Raw genomic sequence first — 17,995 nt, 5'->3', positions numbered from 1 at the left:
CTATGTGTTAGTCGAGGTTACAAACTATCTATGTGCCAAATTTCAAATCCATTCAGCTGTTTTTGCGTGATTGAGTAACAAACACACAAACATACAAACTTTCACATTTATAATATTAGTAGCATGGTATCTGTACCTGAATTAGGCAGAGCTCTAGACTGACATAAATGATAAATGAATTATCTATATATTATAAGGTCAGATCATCAATGTTTAAGTCCTGAAAAGCCCTGTTATTATCCCCATGCTCAATGTCACGTGCTGACTGAAGTGCTGTACATCACAACTTTGGAATTAAATGGAATATTAATTGTGAGCAGGACTATAAATACAAATACACTAGTGTGCAAAAGTTTAGCCGGTCATGGGAAAATACATAACACAATTACGTGAATGAACAAAGGTGAGATGTAGTTCCCAAAAGTTTTAGGCAAATTCTGCAAAGTAAGAAAGCTTTGAAAAACAAAAGTGTTAATAGTTTATCTTTGTGAATTAATGAAATGCAAAGTGAATGAGCAAAAGAGAAATCTAAATCTCCTCAGTATTTAGTGTGACCTTTGCCCTTTGGAGGAGGAGTCCTGGAAGTGATAATCCGGCCCCGCAGAGCCCGAATCTCATCATCATCCAGTCTGTCTGGTATTACATGAAGAGACGGAAGGATTGGACCAAACCTACATCTACAGAAGATCTGGGCTTAGTTCTCCAAGAACTGATAGAAGGCAAAGGGCAAAGGTCACACCAAATACTGATGGGATTCAATTTCTCATTTGTTCATTCTGCATTTTATTAATTCATAAACTATTAACTCTTCAGTTTTCAAAGCTCTCTTACTTTCCCTCCCTCCCCCCTCCATCTACTTAAAACTTTTGCACAGAACTATATGTCTTAGGATAGATGATATAATCTCCTCATGGCAGGGTGTCTATGTGACTGTTTATATTAGTGTTAATGCCATTTTCTTTTCCTTTTTTTCAGAACACTGTAAATGTAAGCCGATGAAAGCTTCGCAAAAGACCTATCTCAAGAATAACTACAACTATGGTGAGTGGCAAAACAGATTTATCTCTTTTAGCATAACCGTGTGCTTCCAACTGGCTGTGAATTAAAGGCATGGGCGGTGCATGGGGGACACGCCGAATGTCATGCACCAGCCGTGCTTCCACAGCCTCTTTCATTAAATGAATAGGAGCCACAGAAGCAGGGCCACAAAATAGGACAGGAATAGGACCTGTTCTATATTTTGTGGCCTCCGGCAGAACCAGCGTTGTTTGGCGGAATGCTGTATTCTGTATGGCATTCGGCCAATCAATGCTGGTCAATGCACTCCTATGCCAAGATGTAGCAGTGCTGGCCGTGCGCTCAGCTCGACTACTCCGGAAATGCAGACGAGCTGAGTGCACGGCCAGCACTGCTACACTGGAGAACCACTGCTAGACCGGAGAACCGCTGAACCCTGCTGCACACTCAGATCTGCTGCATCTCAGCAATCGCAAGCTGACAGGAATCCTGACATAATACAGTGACTTGGGCATGTTAGATGCCCCCAGACATGCTTCCCCTGCTGTCCCAGTTGTATTCCAGGGTGTTGGCATCATTTGCTGGGGTGTCATATTGGACTTGGTGAATCTCCTGAGTCGAAGAGTGGGATCCCCTGAAACGAGCATTTTTTCCCCATAGACTATAATGGGGTTCGATATTCGTTCAAATAGTCGAATATTGAGGGGCTATTTAAAACGAATATCAAATATTTTACTGTTCCCTCATCTCTAATCAATAACTCTTATGTGAGGCACACAGGGGGTTAATGTGAGGGACAGTGGCGTAACTAGGAATGGCGGGGCCCCGTGTCGAACTTTTGACATGGGGCCCCCCCTCCCCAAACCGATGCCGAAGACCTCGACTGACCCCCTCCTCCGCACTCTATTATGTCCCTTAGTAAGCCCTGCACACAGTATTATCCCCAATAGTGTCCCCTGCACACACAGTATTAACCCCTATAGTGTCCAATGCACACAGTATTAACCCCTATAGTGTCCAATGCACACAGTATTATCCCCCATAGTGTCCCCTGCACACACAGTATTTACCCCTAGTGTCCCCTGCACACACAGTATTATTAACCCCTATAGTGTCCAATGCACACACAGTATTAACCCCTATAGTGTCCAATGCACACACAGTATTAACCCCTATAGTGTCCCCTGCACACACAGTATTATTAACACCTATAGTGTCCCCTGCACACACAGTATTATTAACCCCTATAGTGTCCAATGCACACACAGTATTAACCCCTATAGTGTCCCCTGCACACACAGTATTATTAACCCCTATAGTGTCCAATGCACACACAGTATTAACCCCTATAGTGTCCAATGCACACAGTATTATTAACCCCTATAGTGTCCAATGCACACAGTATTATTAACCCCTATAGTGTCCAATGTACACACAGTATTAACCCCTATAGTGCCCCTGCACACACAGTATTATCCCCCATAGTGTCCCCATATGTCCCACTGTGGACACCTATAAACATTTATTATACTCTGGGGTCTGAAAAGACCCCAGAGTATAATAATCGGAGACCCGGGGGATTAAAACCATTAAAAGAACAGAGACAGTTGCTTACCTGTTCCTGTCGGCTGTCCTGTCCGCTCTTGTCCAGCTTTAATGACGTCAGACGTCACATGACCCGGGAAGCTGGCCTGGGTCATGTGACGTCAGACACGAATGACGGAGGCCTGGCAGGATCGCGGAGAGGTAAGTAACACTGTTTTTTATGTTACCTTACCCCTCCCGGTGCGCCGATCATTATACTCGGGGGTCTGCAAAGACCCCCGAGTATAATGATAGCCTCTGTGGGCCCCGCAGTATCACTTGCCGATCCCGGCCCAGCCAGGATCGGCAAGTGAATGGGGCCCGTAACGGACTTTTAAAAAAAAAAAAAAAAAACGCAGCGGTAGCGGCTGTCACCAGGCCCCCTAATGGCCCGGGCCCTGTGGCAGCTGCTACTGCTGCTACCACGGTAGTTACGCCCCTGGTGAGGGACATGATGGGGTTACCTGCTATTACTATGATCCCCATGGAGTTACTAAGCTGCAATGTACATGACCAGACTTTTTATCTGCAATGGTGGATTTCCCCCCCCCCCCCTTGGTTTATACTCAAGTCAATACGTTTTCACAGTTTTTTGTGGTAAAATTAGGGGTCTCGGCTTATATTCGGGTCGGCTTATACTCAAGTATATATGGTAACTATAAAATACTCTCTAGATGGTACAGGGTTCCGGCTGTCCCCCATGAGATTTACCCTTCTACTTCTGATAGGTGTTGAAGGTGTCACACTGAACGCGGTACGATGGCTCACATCTGGTGGGGTTGCCCCCTTCTTTGCCCCTTCTGGTCCGGAGTTTGTTGAGTTATCCTACAGGTTACGGGGGTCGATCTGCCAGATGATCCCGTCACGTTCCTCCTTTCCATCTTCTTCAGGAAACCCACCCATAGACTTATAGGGTTCATGTTAGTTGCAGCTAGGGTGGTCATCCCTAGGTTATGGAAGTCCCCAACACCCCCCACACTCCTATCTTGGTTTAAAGAGATCCTTAGCTTACATTCTATGGAAAGTATGATGGCTGAGCTTCACCAAGACGATAGAGTGCATCAACAGACGTGGCTCCTGTGGTATCACTTCTACTACTCCGCCGATTTCCATTCCTTCTTCCCTTCTGTGTCTCCCTGACTTTGTTCTTTCACTTGAAGTCTTCTCTTTCACCAAGGTTTTTTTCTTTTTGGTTCATTTAATACTTACCTGTTATATTCATGACTGTATTCATGATTGTATTTTGACTCTGCTGCGTCAGAGTATTGAGTTATTCCCCCATTTCCCCTTCCTGCCCCTTTCTTTATCCCTGCTGCCTCTTTTGCCAGTTGCTCTCCCTCACCTCCTGTATTCTGCCATGGTCTTGCATTATCAGGGGAAGTGTTCCTCACCGCCGAGCAATGGCGCTGAGCTGTAAGGCCAGCCCTTCTGACAGTGCAGTCATAACTTTGACAAAACTATATGTACCATTTTTTCTGCAACCTGGGCACATACCGGCAAAGCTAACAGTGCTCTTAATTCAGCGCATTGACAGTGTCTTGCAGTCTCTAACACCGCTAATGTTGGAGGACAGGAAAGGTCCTCTTTAAAGGGCTGTAATTGCTCGGCAGTGTATCCTTAGTAACCAGTCTGTGCCCCATAAGTGAATTTAGGCTTAATATTCATTTATCATTTGCTTTATTCAGTAATTCGAGCAAAGGTGAAAGAAGTGAAGGTGAAATGCCATGATGCCACGGCAGTCGTAGAGGTCAAGGAGATTCTGAAGTCTTCTCTGGTGAACATTCCAAAAGATACCGTCACCCTGTACACAAACTCGGGTTGTCTGTGCCCCCAGCTGGTGGTCAATGAGGAGTACATAATAATGGGATATGAAGATAAGGAGCGCACCAGGTAATACATAACAGGGTTGTCAGGACATTCGACACCATTGTACTAAGAGCCCCATAGACATTCAATGATCTATTCCCTATTGTTTTTATGGCTCGTGTGACCGATCCCTTAATAAATAAAACTTGCTGTTTCTGGGATATTTTCATGGATCCTGCAATAGACTCATGTCTATGAGGGTCTGTGAAAACAGATTATGTTTGGGTTTATACTTTTTCACAGCTGAGTGCACGTCGGACCATGTGAACAGCGTCAAGATATCTTTACATATCATTATGCTTAGCTGCATTTCTGCAGTAAATTTTCATGGGGATTTGGCATAAAATGTAATCATTCGCAACACAAAGAATCGGGGACAAATCTATAACATAATAGGCTTGGCGAGAAATCCGCTATATGTGGACGGGGTTTTGTACAACCCATTCACTGGCATTATACTGTAAACTTTTCAGATTTAATGTATGGAAAATAGAAGCCTTATGAGTCTGATCAGATACATGTACATTTATAGGGGTTTCATATTTTTATCCTTCACAACTCAGCTTTATTCTAATGAATTTCTTCCTCTTCTGCCCGTGCAGGGAATGGAAAGACAAATTTATACAATTTTACTATGCATTAAGATAAATGTATGAGATGGAAAAGGCTCCGGCATATATATTAATGTTTCCACTACCTCTGTGCATTAACCCCTTCCCGACATGCGCCGTAATAGTACGGCGCGTGTCGGGTCTGTAACTATGGCGACCGCCCGGGAGCCGGGCGGCCGTCATAGCCGCCGGGTGTCTACTGCTTTAAGCAGTAGACAACCGGCTCTAATGCCTCCGATCGGTCCCTGGACCGATCGGAGGCATTAACCCCTCCGGCATTGTAATGCATTACAATGAGGAGGCATTACATGAGGAGGCATTACATGAGGAGGCATTACATTAGCATTGTAATGCATTGCATTAGTGATCAGACCCCCTGGGGTTCAACACCCCTTGGGGGTCTAATAAATGCAAAAAAAAAAAAAAAAAAAAAGTAAAAAAAATATAAAAAAATATAAAAAGTATTAAAAGTTCAAATCACCCCCCTTTCCCTAGAACAAATATAAAAGTAGTTAAAAACTGTGAAACATATACATGTTAGGTATCCCTGCGTCCGAAATCGCCCGCTCTACAAATCTATAAAAATATTTTTCCTGTTCGGTAAACGCCGTAGCAGGAAAAATAGTCAAAAGTGCCAAACCGCCGTTTTTTCACTGTTTTAATTCTGATAAAAATTTGAATAAAAAGTGATCAAAGCAATAACATTTCCCAAAAATGGTAGAACTAAAAAGTACACCCGGCCCCGCAAAAAAAGACGCCCTATGCATCCCCGTACACGCACGTATAAAAAAGTTACGGCCGTCGGAATATGGCGACTTTTAGAAAAAAAATTTTTTAACACCGTTTTGGAATTTTTTTTAGGGGTCAAAATGTAAATAAAACCATATAAATTTGGTATCCCTGGAACCATACCGAAACACAGAATATAGGGGACATGTCATTTTTGCTGCACAGTGAACGCCGTAAAACCAAAGCCCGTAAGAAATTTGCAGAAATGCATTTTTTCTTCAAATCCACCCCATTCTGAATTTTTTTCCTGCTTCCCAGTACATTATATAGAATAATTAATGGCGGCATCATGAAGAAAAAATTTTCCCGCAAAAATTAAGACCTCATATGACTCTGGGAGCGGAGAAATAAAAAAGTTATGGGGTTTAGAAGGAGGGGAGTCAAAAACAAAAAACGAAAATCAAAAAATGCCATCGGCGGGAAGGGGTTAAAGAAATATGCAGCAGACTATATTTTCCACATGTACCATACGGTATACATTTTTTACAATGGGTGCCTACGGATAATGGATGGTACTGTATGGCATCCATCAGAATGCTCCATACATACAGTACATCTGAAGCGTACACACCAGACGATTTGCTGTGATATTGTGTATAGCCTTTCTTTTGGTGGTATATTCATACATTTACCCCATATACACACTTTGACTGTTGCAGTCATTTTATGTTATTCTGGTAATAAAATATATTACACTAATGTGAACCTCATAGTAAAAACTCCTGTTTACATGATGTGGCTGAAAACCATGCACGTGCTTAGCATTTGCTTAGCCTCTCTATTTGTAATGGTGTTTGTGAGAGGCAGAAAATAATGTGGATTTTTCCGCTGAACCACTATGCCCAGGCTCCAACAATACAAAGGGGACATTTTACACTACTGGTTTCTCCTATAGGCAATAGGAGGTCTGCTACTTACAGGACTTTCCTCTCTGGATGTTTTGTGTGGAAACCAAGCAGAAACCACACAGATCTCATTTATAGTCTATGGTGTCCATGGGTTTCCTTACGTAACTGCTTTTTTATTCATATAGGTTTCTGTTTAGGGGGTCCCCAAGCAGACTCCCCGAATTGAAACCCGAAGGCAGATATGAACAGATGGTGAAATATTCAAGTGGAAATTTATTTTTATTTAAATGTAGATTGTGAGCCCCATATAGGGATCACAATGTACATTTTCCCCTATCAGTATGTCTTCTTTGTAGAATGGGAGAAAATCCACGCAAACACGGAACGGAGAACATACAAACTCCTTAGATATTGTTCCTGGTGGGATTCGAACCCACGACTGCAGCACTGCAAGGCTGAAGTGCTAACCACTGAGCCGCCGTGTTGCCCCCGTTCAAGTGGAAATTTAAAGGGTACCTCCAGTTATAAAGCAACTTTTCATAAAAATAAATAGTGCAGGTTAATATAAGAAACTGTGTAATACATCTCATTATAGAAATATGATTCCTTTTCCACTTATCAGGTTCTGGAGAGGGGAGGGGGAGGAGGAGACTGCTGGAAAAGAATCACAAAACAGCCCCTAGCAAGCTCTGCTCATTTATGGAGCTCTGTTAACACACCTATCTTTCAAGACAGGGCTGTACCACTGCATGGTTAGCTAGCTGACAGCAGCCTCCTCCTCACCCTCCCCTCTCCATGGACATCTGTATGTGAGCTGAGTACACAGTATGAATCTGGAGATAACAGTATGAATGAAGATAGAGAGAAGAACAGTGTAAGGGGAAAAGAAACAGATTTCTTTAGCAAGATATATTACAAAGTTTCTTATATTGAACTTTACTATTTATTTATGAATAGCTGCTGTATAATTGGAGTAACACTTTACAGCATGTTGAGCTTAGAAATATTGTGGTGTTTAAAAGTGGACATTAATTTTATTATGTTGACCATAACACATTACTATCAAGGAAATAAATATAAATATCCATTATTCCCTTAAACAGGCTTCTACTAGTGGAAGGCTCTCTTGCAGAAAAATGGAGGGATCGTCTTGCAAAAAAAGTTAAGGTAAGACTATGAAGAAAGATTAGACTACCAAGTGCTGCATATAGTTGAATGTCACTTTATTCCCCCAACTAAAAATCTGCAAACTCTGCTACAGTGGGTGAACAATGACAAAACTACCCCTATATACCGTTATCATTTATTTCTACATCTAGAAATGGTTGCTCATCTCTTTGGAGCAAGGGCAGCTTACACAAATTTTTGTAAAAATTTTAGTATAATGACCATTTTGATTTTTCTCTTCTCTATTTTTCAGCGCTGGGATCAGAAACTGCGTCGCCCACGGAAAAGCAAATCTCCCGTTGCACAAAATGCCAATAAAAACAGCAACTCAAGACAAATGCATAGCTAGACTTACGGAACAATGTACAGTATATAAAACTCTGTGGACTTTTATACAAAGATTTGCATTGTTGGAGCAGCAAAGAAGAAATTGCACTATTGCACGTTATAACCTATTGTTTATTACAAGATATTGTAGTCGATTGTAGTTTTTTTCCCCTCTTTTATATTTGCACGGATTACTAAGCAATAGATTTATTCCACTTCTAGAGATGTTAAAGTTTTCTTTATTTGTAAGAAATAAGGCAACTCAGTGGATGAGAAACAAAGAAAGAATTCATGTTCAATAAATTTCTGATCTACTAGTTGTGATTGCTTGTTCTAAACTTAAAGACCGTCTGATCTCCAGGTACACACTTGTTGAATGCAATCTATATTGTTCCCTGTTGTCAGCCATTTCAGTGTGGGGTTATGAATTGACATAAGCAGTGTCAATTTATAACAGAGTTTATGAAGAGTGAAGGGAAAGACAAGAAGTTGCGACGTATGAGGATGTCTACAGCATTAAAGGGATTCTACCATTAAAATCGAATATTTTCTCGCTAACACGTAGGAATAGCCTTAAGAAAGGCTATTCGTCTCCTACCTTTAGATGTCTTCTCTGCGGCATCACTCCGTAGAAATCACGGTTTTCGCCTAGGGGTGTCCCCATTGCTGCGAGAAAACTCTCTCCAGCGTCGCCTCCATCTTCTTCAGCAATGTCCCCTTCTCACGTCTTCTTCCGGCGCAGGCTTCAGACTTCTAGGCCTCAGGCCTAGGGCAAAGCCAACTGCGCATGTCCGCCGGCCACGAGAAAATAGCTGCTTATAATACTGTGTAAGCGGCCATTTTCTCGTGGCTGGCAGGCATGCGCAGTTGGCTTTGCCCTGGGCCCGAGGCCTAGAAGTTTGAAGCCAACCCCCCGGAAGAAGACGCGTGAAGACCCCGTTCCTGAAGTAGATGGAGGCGGCGCTGGAGAGTTCTCTTGCAGCATTGGGGACACCCCCAGTGCTGTTTGAGCGCTGGGGCCCGTCCCCAGTACTGCGAGAGAACTCATTTGCATACCGGTGAAAACGGAGATTTCTACAGTACAGTGGTGTGGAGAAGACATCTAAAGGTAGGAGATGAATAGCCTTTCTTAAGGCTATTCCTACGTGTTAGTGAGAAAAAAATTCAATTGTAATCGAAGAATCCCTTTAAATTAGTCATTTCTGCCAGGAGAAGGCTGGATAGTAATCTGTGTTATGAAAGGAATTGGTCTCCCTATAGTTCAGATGTCTCTCTGCTTTCAGAATCTCTCCTCCCCTCCTCCATAGACTTGTACAGATTTGATAAGTGGCAGAAAAAGGCAAATTAGCAAATAAATAGGCAATTTTCTTTAATAAAGTATATTACAAAGTTTGTTAGCTTAACCTCAACCAATATCAATTTATGAAAATTTTTTAAAAATTTTAGTTATGTTACACGTTACATCTCTGAAAATAATATAATACAGAATAGTTTACATGAAAAAAAAAGTTAATCTGAAACATCTTTATTATGAAGAAATTTACTGACCATTTTTAAAAGCACAATTTTACTTTTTTATCAAATAGTTTGGGCAGATGGGATAGGTGTTATAGTATGTGTTAAAGGGGTTAACCACAGTGCATCGTACAAAGTGGATAACCCCTTTAAATATGGTAAGACTGTTTACAATGGTGGACGTAATGTTTATAATTCAAGTTTAGCATGACAGGATCCATTGCAGTTCAAAGGATGAGCCCAGCCATCTTTATGATAATTGTGGATTCAACCAAATGTTTTTTTAAAAAAATTAAAAAATTTAACACTAGCCAAGGAGAGTTTCTGATTGGTAGGGTACCAACTAATGGAACCTCTATGATCACAGGGGTCTCAACAGGAACAGATGCACCAACAGGTGGTAGTAGGAGTATGTGCAGGTCTGTAATATACAATCATAAAGACTCAAAAGTGTAACACTGTATAGGTAATACCATGACTAACAGCCTAACAGCAGTTTACACCACGTATGATATTAAGTACTTTATCCGGGGTACACCAGTGTCATATATGTGGGCATATATGTGGGCAAAAATGTTATATATGGGTGTAAGCTTCAGTTTGGGCACACTGGAGGGCACAGATGTGAAGTGCGTTTAGAGTGCAGATTTAGATTGTTGACTTTTGGACACCTTCTCACATTTGTGCATACCCTAAAGTTTCCCCTGCAAAATGGGGTCACCTTTGGAGAATTCTGGAAAAACAACATGGCATCCAGAAAGTCCCTCTAAATCTATACTCCAAAAGCTAAAATTCTCAGTGTTCCATCCATTCTGAGCCATGCTGTGTGCCCAAACTGAAGTTTACACCCATATATAACCTTTTTGTCCCTGCGATAGTCCACTTAATAGTTTTAGGAGTGCAGGTCTCTGATGACACTAAAGGGCGCAACATATTGGGCACAGAGATGGCATATTTCTTTAAAAACTTCCATTTTCACTTTGTACATTAATTTTTTGGAAGCACTCTCGGGCTCAAAATGATAATATCCCTTGAGAAATTCCTCTAGGGGTGTGGTTTCTAAAATGGGGTCACTTTTGTGGGGTTTCCATTGTACTTTAGAGTTTCTGGAAATGGGAAATGGCACCTCTGCCATCCAAAAGTCAAATAGTGCTCCTTCCATTCTGAGCCCCACCATGTACCCATACAGCAGATTATGATGACATATGGGGTATTCCTGTCTTCAGGAGAAATTGTTTAACAAACTGGTGTTTTTTCTTCTTTACCCCTTCTAAAAATGAAAAATTTGGGGATAAAGTGACTTTTTTAGTAATTTTTCATATACACATCCCAATGTTAATAAAATCTGTGAAACAGTTGTAGGGACCAGATGCTCACTATACCCTTTGATATGTTCTGTGAGGGGTGTAGTTTCCAACACAGGGTCACCTTTGGGAGATTCCATTGTATTGGTACTTTAGGAGCTCTGCAAATGCAACATGGTAGCTGAATACTATTCCAGCAAAATCTTCCCTCCATAAGCCAATAGCTCTCTTCTCATTCTGAGCCCCACCATGTAGCCACATAGCAGATTATGACCACATATGGGGTATTGCCGTGTTTAGGAGAAACCTGTGGGGGATTTTTCTCCTTAAACCTCTTGTGAAATGAAAACATTGGGGATTAAGTTCCAAATCCCAATCCAATGTTAATAAAATGGCTGTAGGATGATGGTAGTAAGATGGCTGTAGGATCAAAATGCTCACTAGATCTTACAGTGGGCACAGGTCCTAGGAGATATGTCCTTGTCTGTATTACGACAATCCCCACTGAACTTGCTTATACGCCCATTGCCTTTTGGAATTTAACCCTTACTTGGACCAATCTTGAAACTCTCCTTAACACTTTTCCGCGGGCATTCGGTGATCAAATGACCCATTTGGACTTCACTGCAAAATCTATTATTCATGTCATGTGCCTGATGAGGGGACATTCTTGAATCATGTCATTGTACAAATTATTATTATTATTATTATTATTATTATTATTATTATTTATTTATATAGCACCATTAATTCCATGGTGCTTTACATTTGGGGGTTACATACAATACACAGAATATACAGGCAGATATAATACTAACAATGACCGACTGGCACAGTGGGGTAGAGGGCCCTGCCCGCGAGGGCTTACAATCTATGAGGGAAGGGGGATAGAGACAGAAGGAGAGGGGGGGAGACTGTACAAATGGCATTGAGGTGATAGTGTTATTGGAGGTTGTAGGCCTTCCTGAATAGGTGAGTCTTCAGGGCCTTCTTGGAGCCTGTGATTATGAGTTCTTTTGTGAAGCATAACCATATTTGGTGTGCCGTTCGATTCTATTTTTCTGGTATAATATAGCGACAAAGGCAACAAACAAAAAACTGCCGGAAAAACACATTGTACTTTATCCCACAACGCTTATCACAGGAGGTTCACAGAGGTTTCCTGAAAAACAAGATAACCAGTGGCATATATCTACCCCCAAAATAACGCCATTAAGCACTAACACTTATCCAACAAAAGAAGAAGGAATCATTCTCATATTGATGGAAAAATAAACAAAAATCGTATATAGGTCTTGGTATAATTTTGTATAAAGAATACAAAGAAATGATTTGGTTATTAAGGCCTAAAACAGGAAACTAAAGGCCAGGTCACTAAAGACTTAATATATTCAGATGTGAGTGAAACAGGCAGCCGCTAATGAATTGATATTAACCTATCCTCATTGTATGGCCGCTGCAGATGACAGTGCTGTAACTGGCCTGCCGCGAATTAAAAGCACATGCAGCACACAGAAGACATGAGGATGTTCCCCATGTGCCGCCCGTGCACGGGTCGTACTCCGCAGCTCCTTTCATTAAATGAATAGGAGCCATGGAAGCACGGGCCACAAAATAGGAATAGTAACTGTTCTATATTTTCTGACCTGGACTGTCAGCCTGCACAGGGGACCATGAAATTCACAGACGTGTGCGCGGGCCCATAGAAAAGAATGGGTCAGTGTGCTAAGCTGTGAAATACACAGAAAACACACTGACCACGGCCACGGTTGTCTGCAAGGGGCCTTAGTAGGTGACATGCTATTTCTATTGTATATACTGTATTTGTCTTCTGAGCATTATACAATATTCACCTATTATATAAGTGGTGCAGAATATATAGTATGATCAATGACCTATGTCAAGTCTAAATACATAGGCTCACATGTTGTGATATGTCCTAAATTAAATTAGAAAAAAGTTTAACTCAGCAGTATTATGGGAGAGGGATTGCTCCATTAGCAAAAATATATCTGAATGTAAATACCCTATAGAGAACAAAACTGTACATAGCTCTTAAGCCGGATTCACACAAGGGTTTTTTGGATCAGATTTTGACGCAGAGGCCGCCTTAGAATCCGGTCCAAAAAACGGCTAGCCACGACCGGATGTCGGTGCAGTGCATACAGTGCATCGGCATCCAATCGCGGCATTCCGCTCCGGATTAGGCCCAAATGAATGGGCTTAGTAGGGAGGGAGGTGTCGCCTCAAGAAAGGGCATGTCACTTCTTTTTTCCGCGGGCGGGAACAAACCATTCCCGGAAAAAGGAACCCATTGAATTCAATGGGAGGCAGTTTTTTGAGCCAAATTTTGACCCTTTAATCACTGAATTCAGGTATCTCATTCAGTCCCATTGCCACAGGTGTATAATATCCGGCCCAGAGACAAGAAGTCTGCCATTACAGATATTTGTGAAAGAATGGGTCATTCTAAAGAGACCATTGTAATAGGATGTCATTGCTATAACAAGTCAGTTTCTTCACTCCTAGATATTAGAGATGCGTAAACTGCTTCGGCACAAGTCGTGTCCCACGCTGGTGCCTCCATTTTAGGGAGGATTGAGGTCCAGCGGTGGCAATCAGCTGGGAGTATATTGAAAACTCGGGCTTATCATTACAGTACTTCTATTTCAGGCTGTGCTAGGTTGCAATAACGCCAGTATAGTAATTTTACAATACATTGCAATGCATTAGCATTGAAGTATATTGTATGAGTGACCAAATCCCCCGATTTCTAAAAATAACAGTAAAAAATTTTTTAAAAAATGAAAAAAGCAAAACGTTCAATCAACCCCGTTCCCTAAAACACATATACAATAAAGTAAAACACATTATCCTTGTGTCCAAAAATTGTTTGTTCATCATATAGTTTGTTGATGAAGAAGCAGACCTTATTTATGAAGGGTTCCTGTAAGAATCCTTTAAAGAGGACCTTTCACCACTTTTGGGCACATGCAGTGTTATATACTGCCAGAAAGCTGACAGTGCGCTGAATTCAGCGCACTGTCGGCTTTCCCGATCTGTGCCCGGTGTGAAGAGCTTACGGCCCGGTACCGTAGCTCTTCTATGGTCAGAAGGGCGTTTCTGACCATTAGCCAGAGACGTCCTTCTGCCTCGCGCTGCCAATCGCGCTGTGCTGTGGAGCGGGGAGGAACGCCCCCTCCCTCTGCTCACACAGCTTGTCCATAGACAAGCATTATCAGGAGCGTGAGGGGGGAGTTCCTCCCCGCTCCACAGCACAGCGCGATTGGCGCCGCGAGGCAGAAGGACGTCTCTGGCTAATGGTCAGAAACGCCCTTCTGACTGTAAAGCGCTACGGTACCGGGACCGATAGCGCTTTACACCGGGCATGGATTGGGAAAGCCGACAGTGCGCTGAATTCAGCGCACTGTCAGCTTTCTGGCAGTATATAACACTGCATGTGCCCGGATATGGTGAAAGGTCCTCTTTAAGAAAGACTTGGGCTGAGACATATATCAGGTAGAGATGTACAGTATATGTGACCTTTAAAGTAGAGCTAATTTCCATTCCAGCCACATGACTTCCATTGAAGCATACCTATCCCGAATGCTTCTTCGTTCTATCAGCTCATATGTTTATACATTAAGAGATTAACTGGGATTTCAGGCTCCATAACAGTTTTAGCAGGTATAAAGCTTGCCTGTACACCATAACTTAGTATGTGATAATGGACACTCCTGTCTTTCCTGGATTTATCTCATCTCGTGCATGGAACTCTGCACTTTATCACACTTGTATTGTGGGATTTTCCATGTCTGTATTGACAAGTCTTGTATACATTCCAGGCAAAGATGTCGAATGGAATTACAATGTTACCTACTCGTTGTCTTATCTATATAGAGATTTGTGCTTTTTGTCATTAAAGATCAGAAATGACAAATAAATGCATATATAACCTACCAGCTGCTGCAGCATATATTCAAAATCTATTAAATATATCTAAGCTTGTATACTCATTATGTAATATACAATGATGGCGGCAAATGTATGGTTAGAGGTAGAGCTTACCATGCAGTCTTGTTGTATGTAAAGCACGACCTAATGGTTTCTCGTTGCACATTTGTACTGTAATTGAAACGTTAAAACTGGACGTATCTTGCAGATGAAATATAAAGACAGTCACAAAGTCATCGGTAGCCAATGACTTATGTGTTTCCTTTGATCCTCCAGGCCTTTTCAGATCTGTTACAAGAGATCTTGTATTTTCGATTTGTGATTTTTCTCGACCCAATTCATATGCATGTGTTCTCATATCCTCTGGCAGTGGATTATCTCATGTGAGTACAACAAATCAGGCATGTTGAATTCTAACTTGTCCAATCCTCAAGAGTGTAACCAAAGAGATCATTTGAGCCCCCCTTTGCTTCCCCTCATGACCAAGACTTGTTCACAACATGTCTGTGGACGCACGATTCCTATCAATTCCATTTCCTGTCTACATCTAATTGTACCCACTTTCCACAGAATCCATATTTGACTATATTGTACTGGCCAACTGCTACTTTTGTCAATAAAAGGTTAATTATCTCTTTTTCACCTGTCTCACCCCAGGGCTCCAGAGGGCAGGGGTAGGATCTTTAAGATGAACAGATTCCCAGCTATCAAAGGAAACCATAAAGTGTGGTGTGTAGTGTGGTGCCCAAGGGCCCAGACACAGCTGTGACCACTATAGTTACGCCCATACAGATCATTCTTTCACCAGTAACTTCTATTGACTGGTCCTACTGAAAGTGGTGAACTTGGTCGATCCCAACATATCAAATCATTATATGGACAATCTGCTGGTTTCAATGCATGTAGAGTGATTTTTCATTCTCCCTTTTGAAGTGCTACTGTGAGATGAACTCTTGATTTAGAGGACAATGAAGGTCTACACGTTACATGTATTAAAGGAATACTACAACTGTTAGTTGACAACGTGTGAGATACCTTGTTGCAACCATCTTACAATGGATGGGCTCTTGTAGCAAAAAGGTACTATTAGGTCCTCACCCAATCGAACTCCTGCGCTATCCTCTGGTCTTATAGTACAATGCAGAAGGCGTGTCCACTCAAGATTACATGGTCCTGGACTCATTCTGTGTTAGCACTGTTAGGGTTGACCCTCGTGTGTTGGTGATTGACAGTTAATCTGCCAATCAAGCCTTCGGTGGGTCTGGACTTCCTTAAACTGGCATCAGCCCACACATGGTTGCTGGCTATTATGTCTCTGACCTTGCTAAGCGTTTTCCCTTGCTCTTGTGTTGTATTTACTGACCTCTGCTTTTTTGACTACTCTTTTGGATTGCAATTTGGTATTGTTTTGTCTCTCTGGTTTGACCCTTGACTTGCTGTCTCCTCTTTTGTGTTGTGTTGTCCTGTTCTGTGTATTACTTATCTAGAGTAGGGGTTGTCATCCAGTTGTCCCTGTCATTAGGACAGTTGCGGCAAATAGGTAGGGACAAGTGGTGGCCCTAGTTTTTGGGCTCACTCTCTTTCTCTTCCCTTTCCCTAGCAGCTGTTATTGGGAATTACCTTTGGGCAATTCTAACAGGTTCAGTCTTGTTCAAAATGGTCAATTCTTTTACTAGATTCCTATGACATTGTCAAAAATTAGATTGAGAACCCCAAGGGAGGTGGTAGGGCAGTTCAGTATCAGCAGTTCTGTCAGATTTGATGGCAACAATAGCACAGCATGCAGTACTGTTCTTCCTGTCAAAATTATAGATGCTATGATGGACCCCTGACCGACCCCATAATAAGACAATGGACTCCGCCGGGTGCTGTTTACATCAGAACTTTCATAACACCTAATAAATAAACTGCCACAAACTAAAGATACTTGTAGGAACCAGCTTGCCACTTATGTTTTATATCAACACATTTTTAAAAATATTTTTCCGTGTTACTATATATGTATTTAGCAGGAAAATCCAAACTATTTTATTTGGCATAAAGTATTTCAAAGATGATATTTTCAAGCCTTGCCATTTTAGTTAGTGTACAAAGACGGATTAGCGTGTAGTCTAAATAATTTATTGCACTAACATCCTGGATTTTATATCCGTTCTAAAAGCACACAGCTTCGGCAATAATAGCTGCTTTTAGAAAAGTACAAATAATTGTGCTTAAACTACTCGCAGACACACAGTGGAACTTTTAATAAGTTAAGGTCAGTAAGTCATTTGTCAATGGGGAGGCTTAAAAAAATTCTAAATCCTTGCACTCAGATGGTAAATCAAATGTAACCCAAATGCCCCCCTGTGTCATGTCTCTGTCTCTGTTTTCTGTCAAAGAATGAAAACAGGCTTGTACTCACGGCCTGAAGCTCTCCAACTATGTCTCCCCATGAAAAAATGGTATGTATGGTTACTCGTGTTTACAGTTCTGCGGCAAGAAGCATATGAAGTACTCTATGGTCAAAGTGGCTACTATCTGTGTCGTGACTGTATCTTGCGGGGTACTTGAGTAAGTTTGGGGAAATTGTACTAGAATTTGTTTCACATTATTTCACAATTGTCTATGATATTAATGAATAAAGATAAATATGTTTTAAGGACAGTAGGGAAGGTGCTATCCCAATGGCAAACCTCGCAACACTCAAAGCGTTGAAGGAGGGACAAAATCTTTGGTGAATTTAGGTATCATAAGCCATGCCTCCAACCCTGCCCAAGCCCGCTTTAGAGCCACCATTCTCTCCCATGTACCTTCATCATGTATGTCTTTGGAGTATGGAAGGAAAGCCACGTAAACACACAGAGAACATACAAATTCCTTGCAGATGTTGTCCTTGGCAGGATTTAAACCCAGGACTCCAGCGCTGCAAGGCTAACCACTGAGATACCATGTTGCCCCCACTAGGGTTTTTTGTGAGACTTGGAAGCAGCAAATGATGTCACTACACCGCCCCTGCCTTCTTCCAACCTGA

General features: G+C 41.8%; 1 protein-coding gene across 1 annotated transcript in view; it reads left to right on the top strand.

Moving 5' to 3' along the window:
• FRZB (frizzled related protein) overlaps positions 1-8,624 on the top strand; it is a 35,963-nt gene extending 27,339 nt beyond the window's left edge. Inside the window, exons 3-6 of the mRNA XM_075283828.1 lie at positions 976-1,041; positions 4,287-4,491; positions 7,819-7,882; positions 8,136-8,624. Of these exons, the coding sequence (XP_075139929.1) occupies positions 976-1,041; positions 4,287-4,491; positions 7,819-7,882; positions 8,136-8,231 (431 nt within the window). The 3' untranslated portion in view covers positions 8,232-8,624. The remainder of the gene's footprint in view (positions 1-975; positions 1,042-4,286; positions 4,492-7,818; positions 7,883-8,135) is intronic.
• The last annotated feature ends 9,371 nt before the right edge of the window (positions 8,625-17,995 follow it).

Source organism: Leptodactylus fuscus, chromosome 8 (assembly GCF_031893055.1).
Source record: "Leptodactylus fuscus isolate aLepFus1 chromosome 8, aLepFus1.hap2, whole genome shotgun sequence".
Lineage (NCBI taxonomy): Eukaryota > Metazoa > Chordata > Amphibia > Anura > Leptodactylidae > Leptodactylus > Leptodactylus fuscus.
The sequence above is the reverse complement of the archived record's forward strand: the minus strand, read 5'-3'. Positions and strand labels throughout refer to the sequence as shown.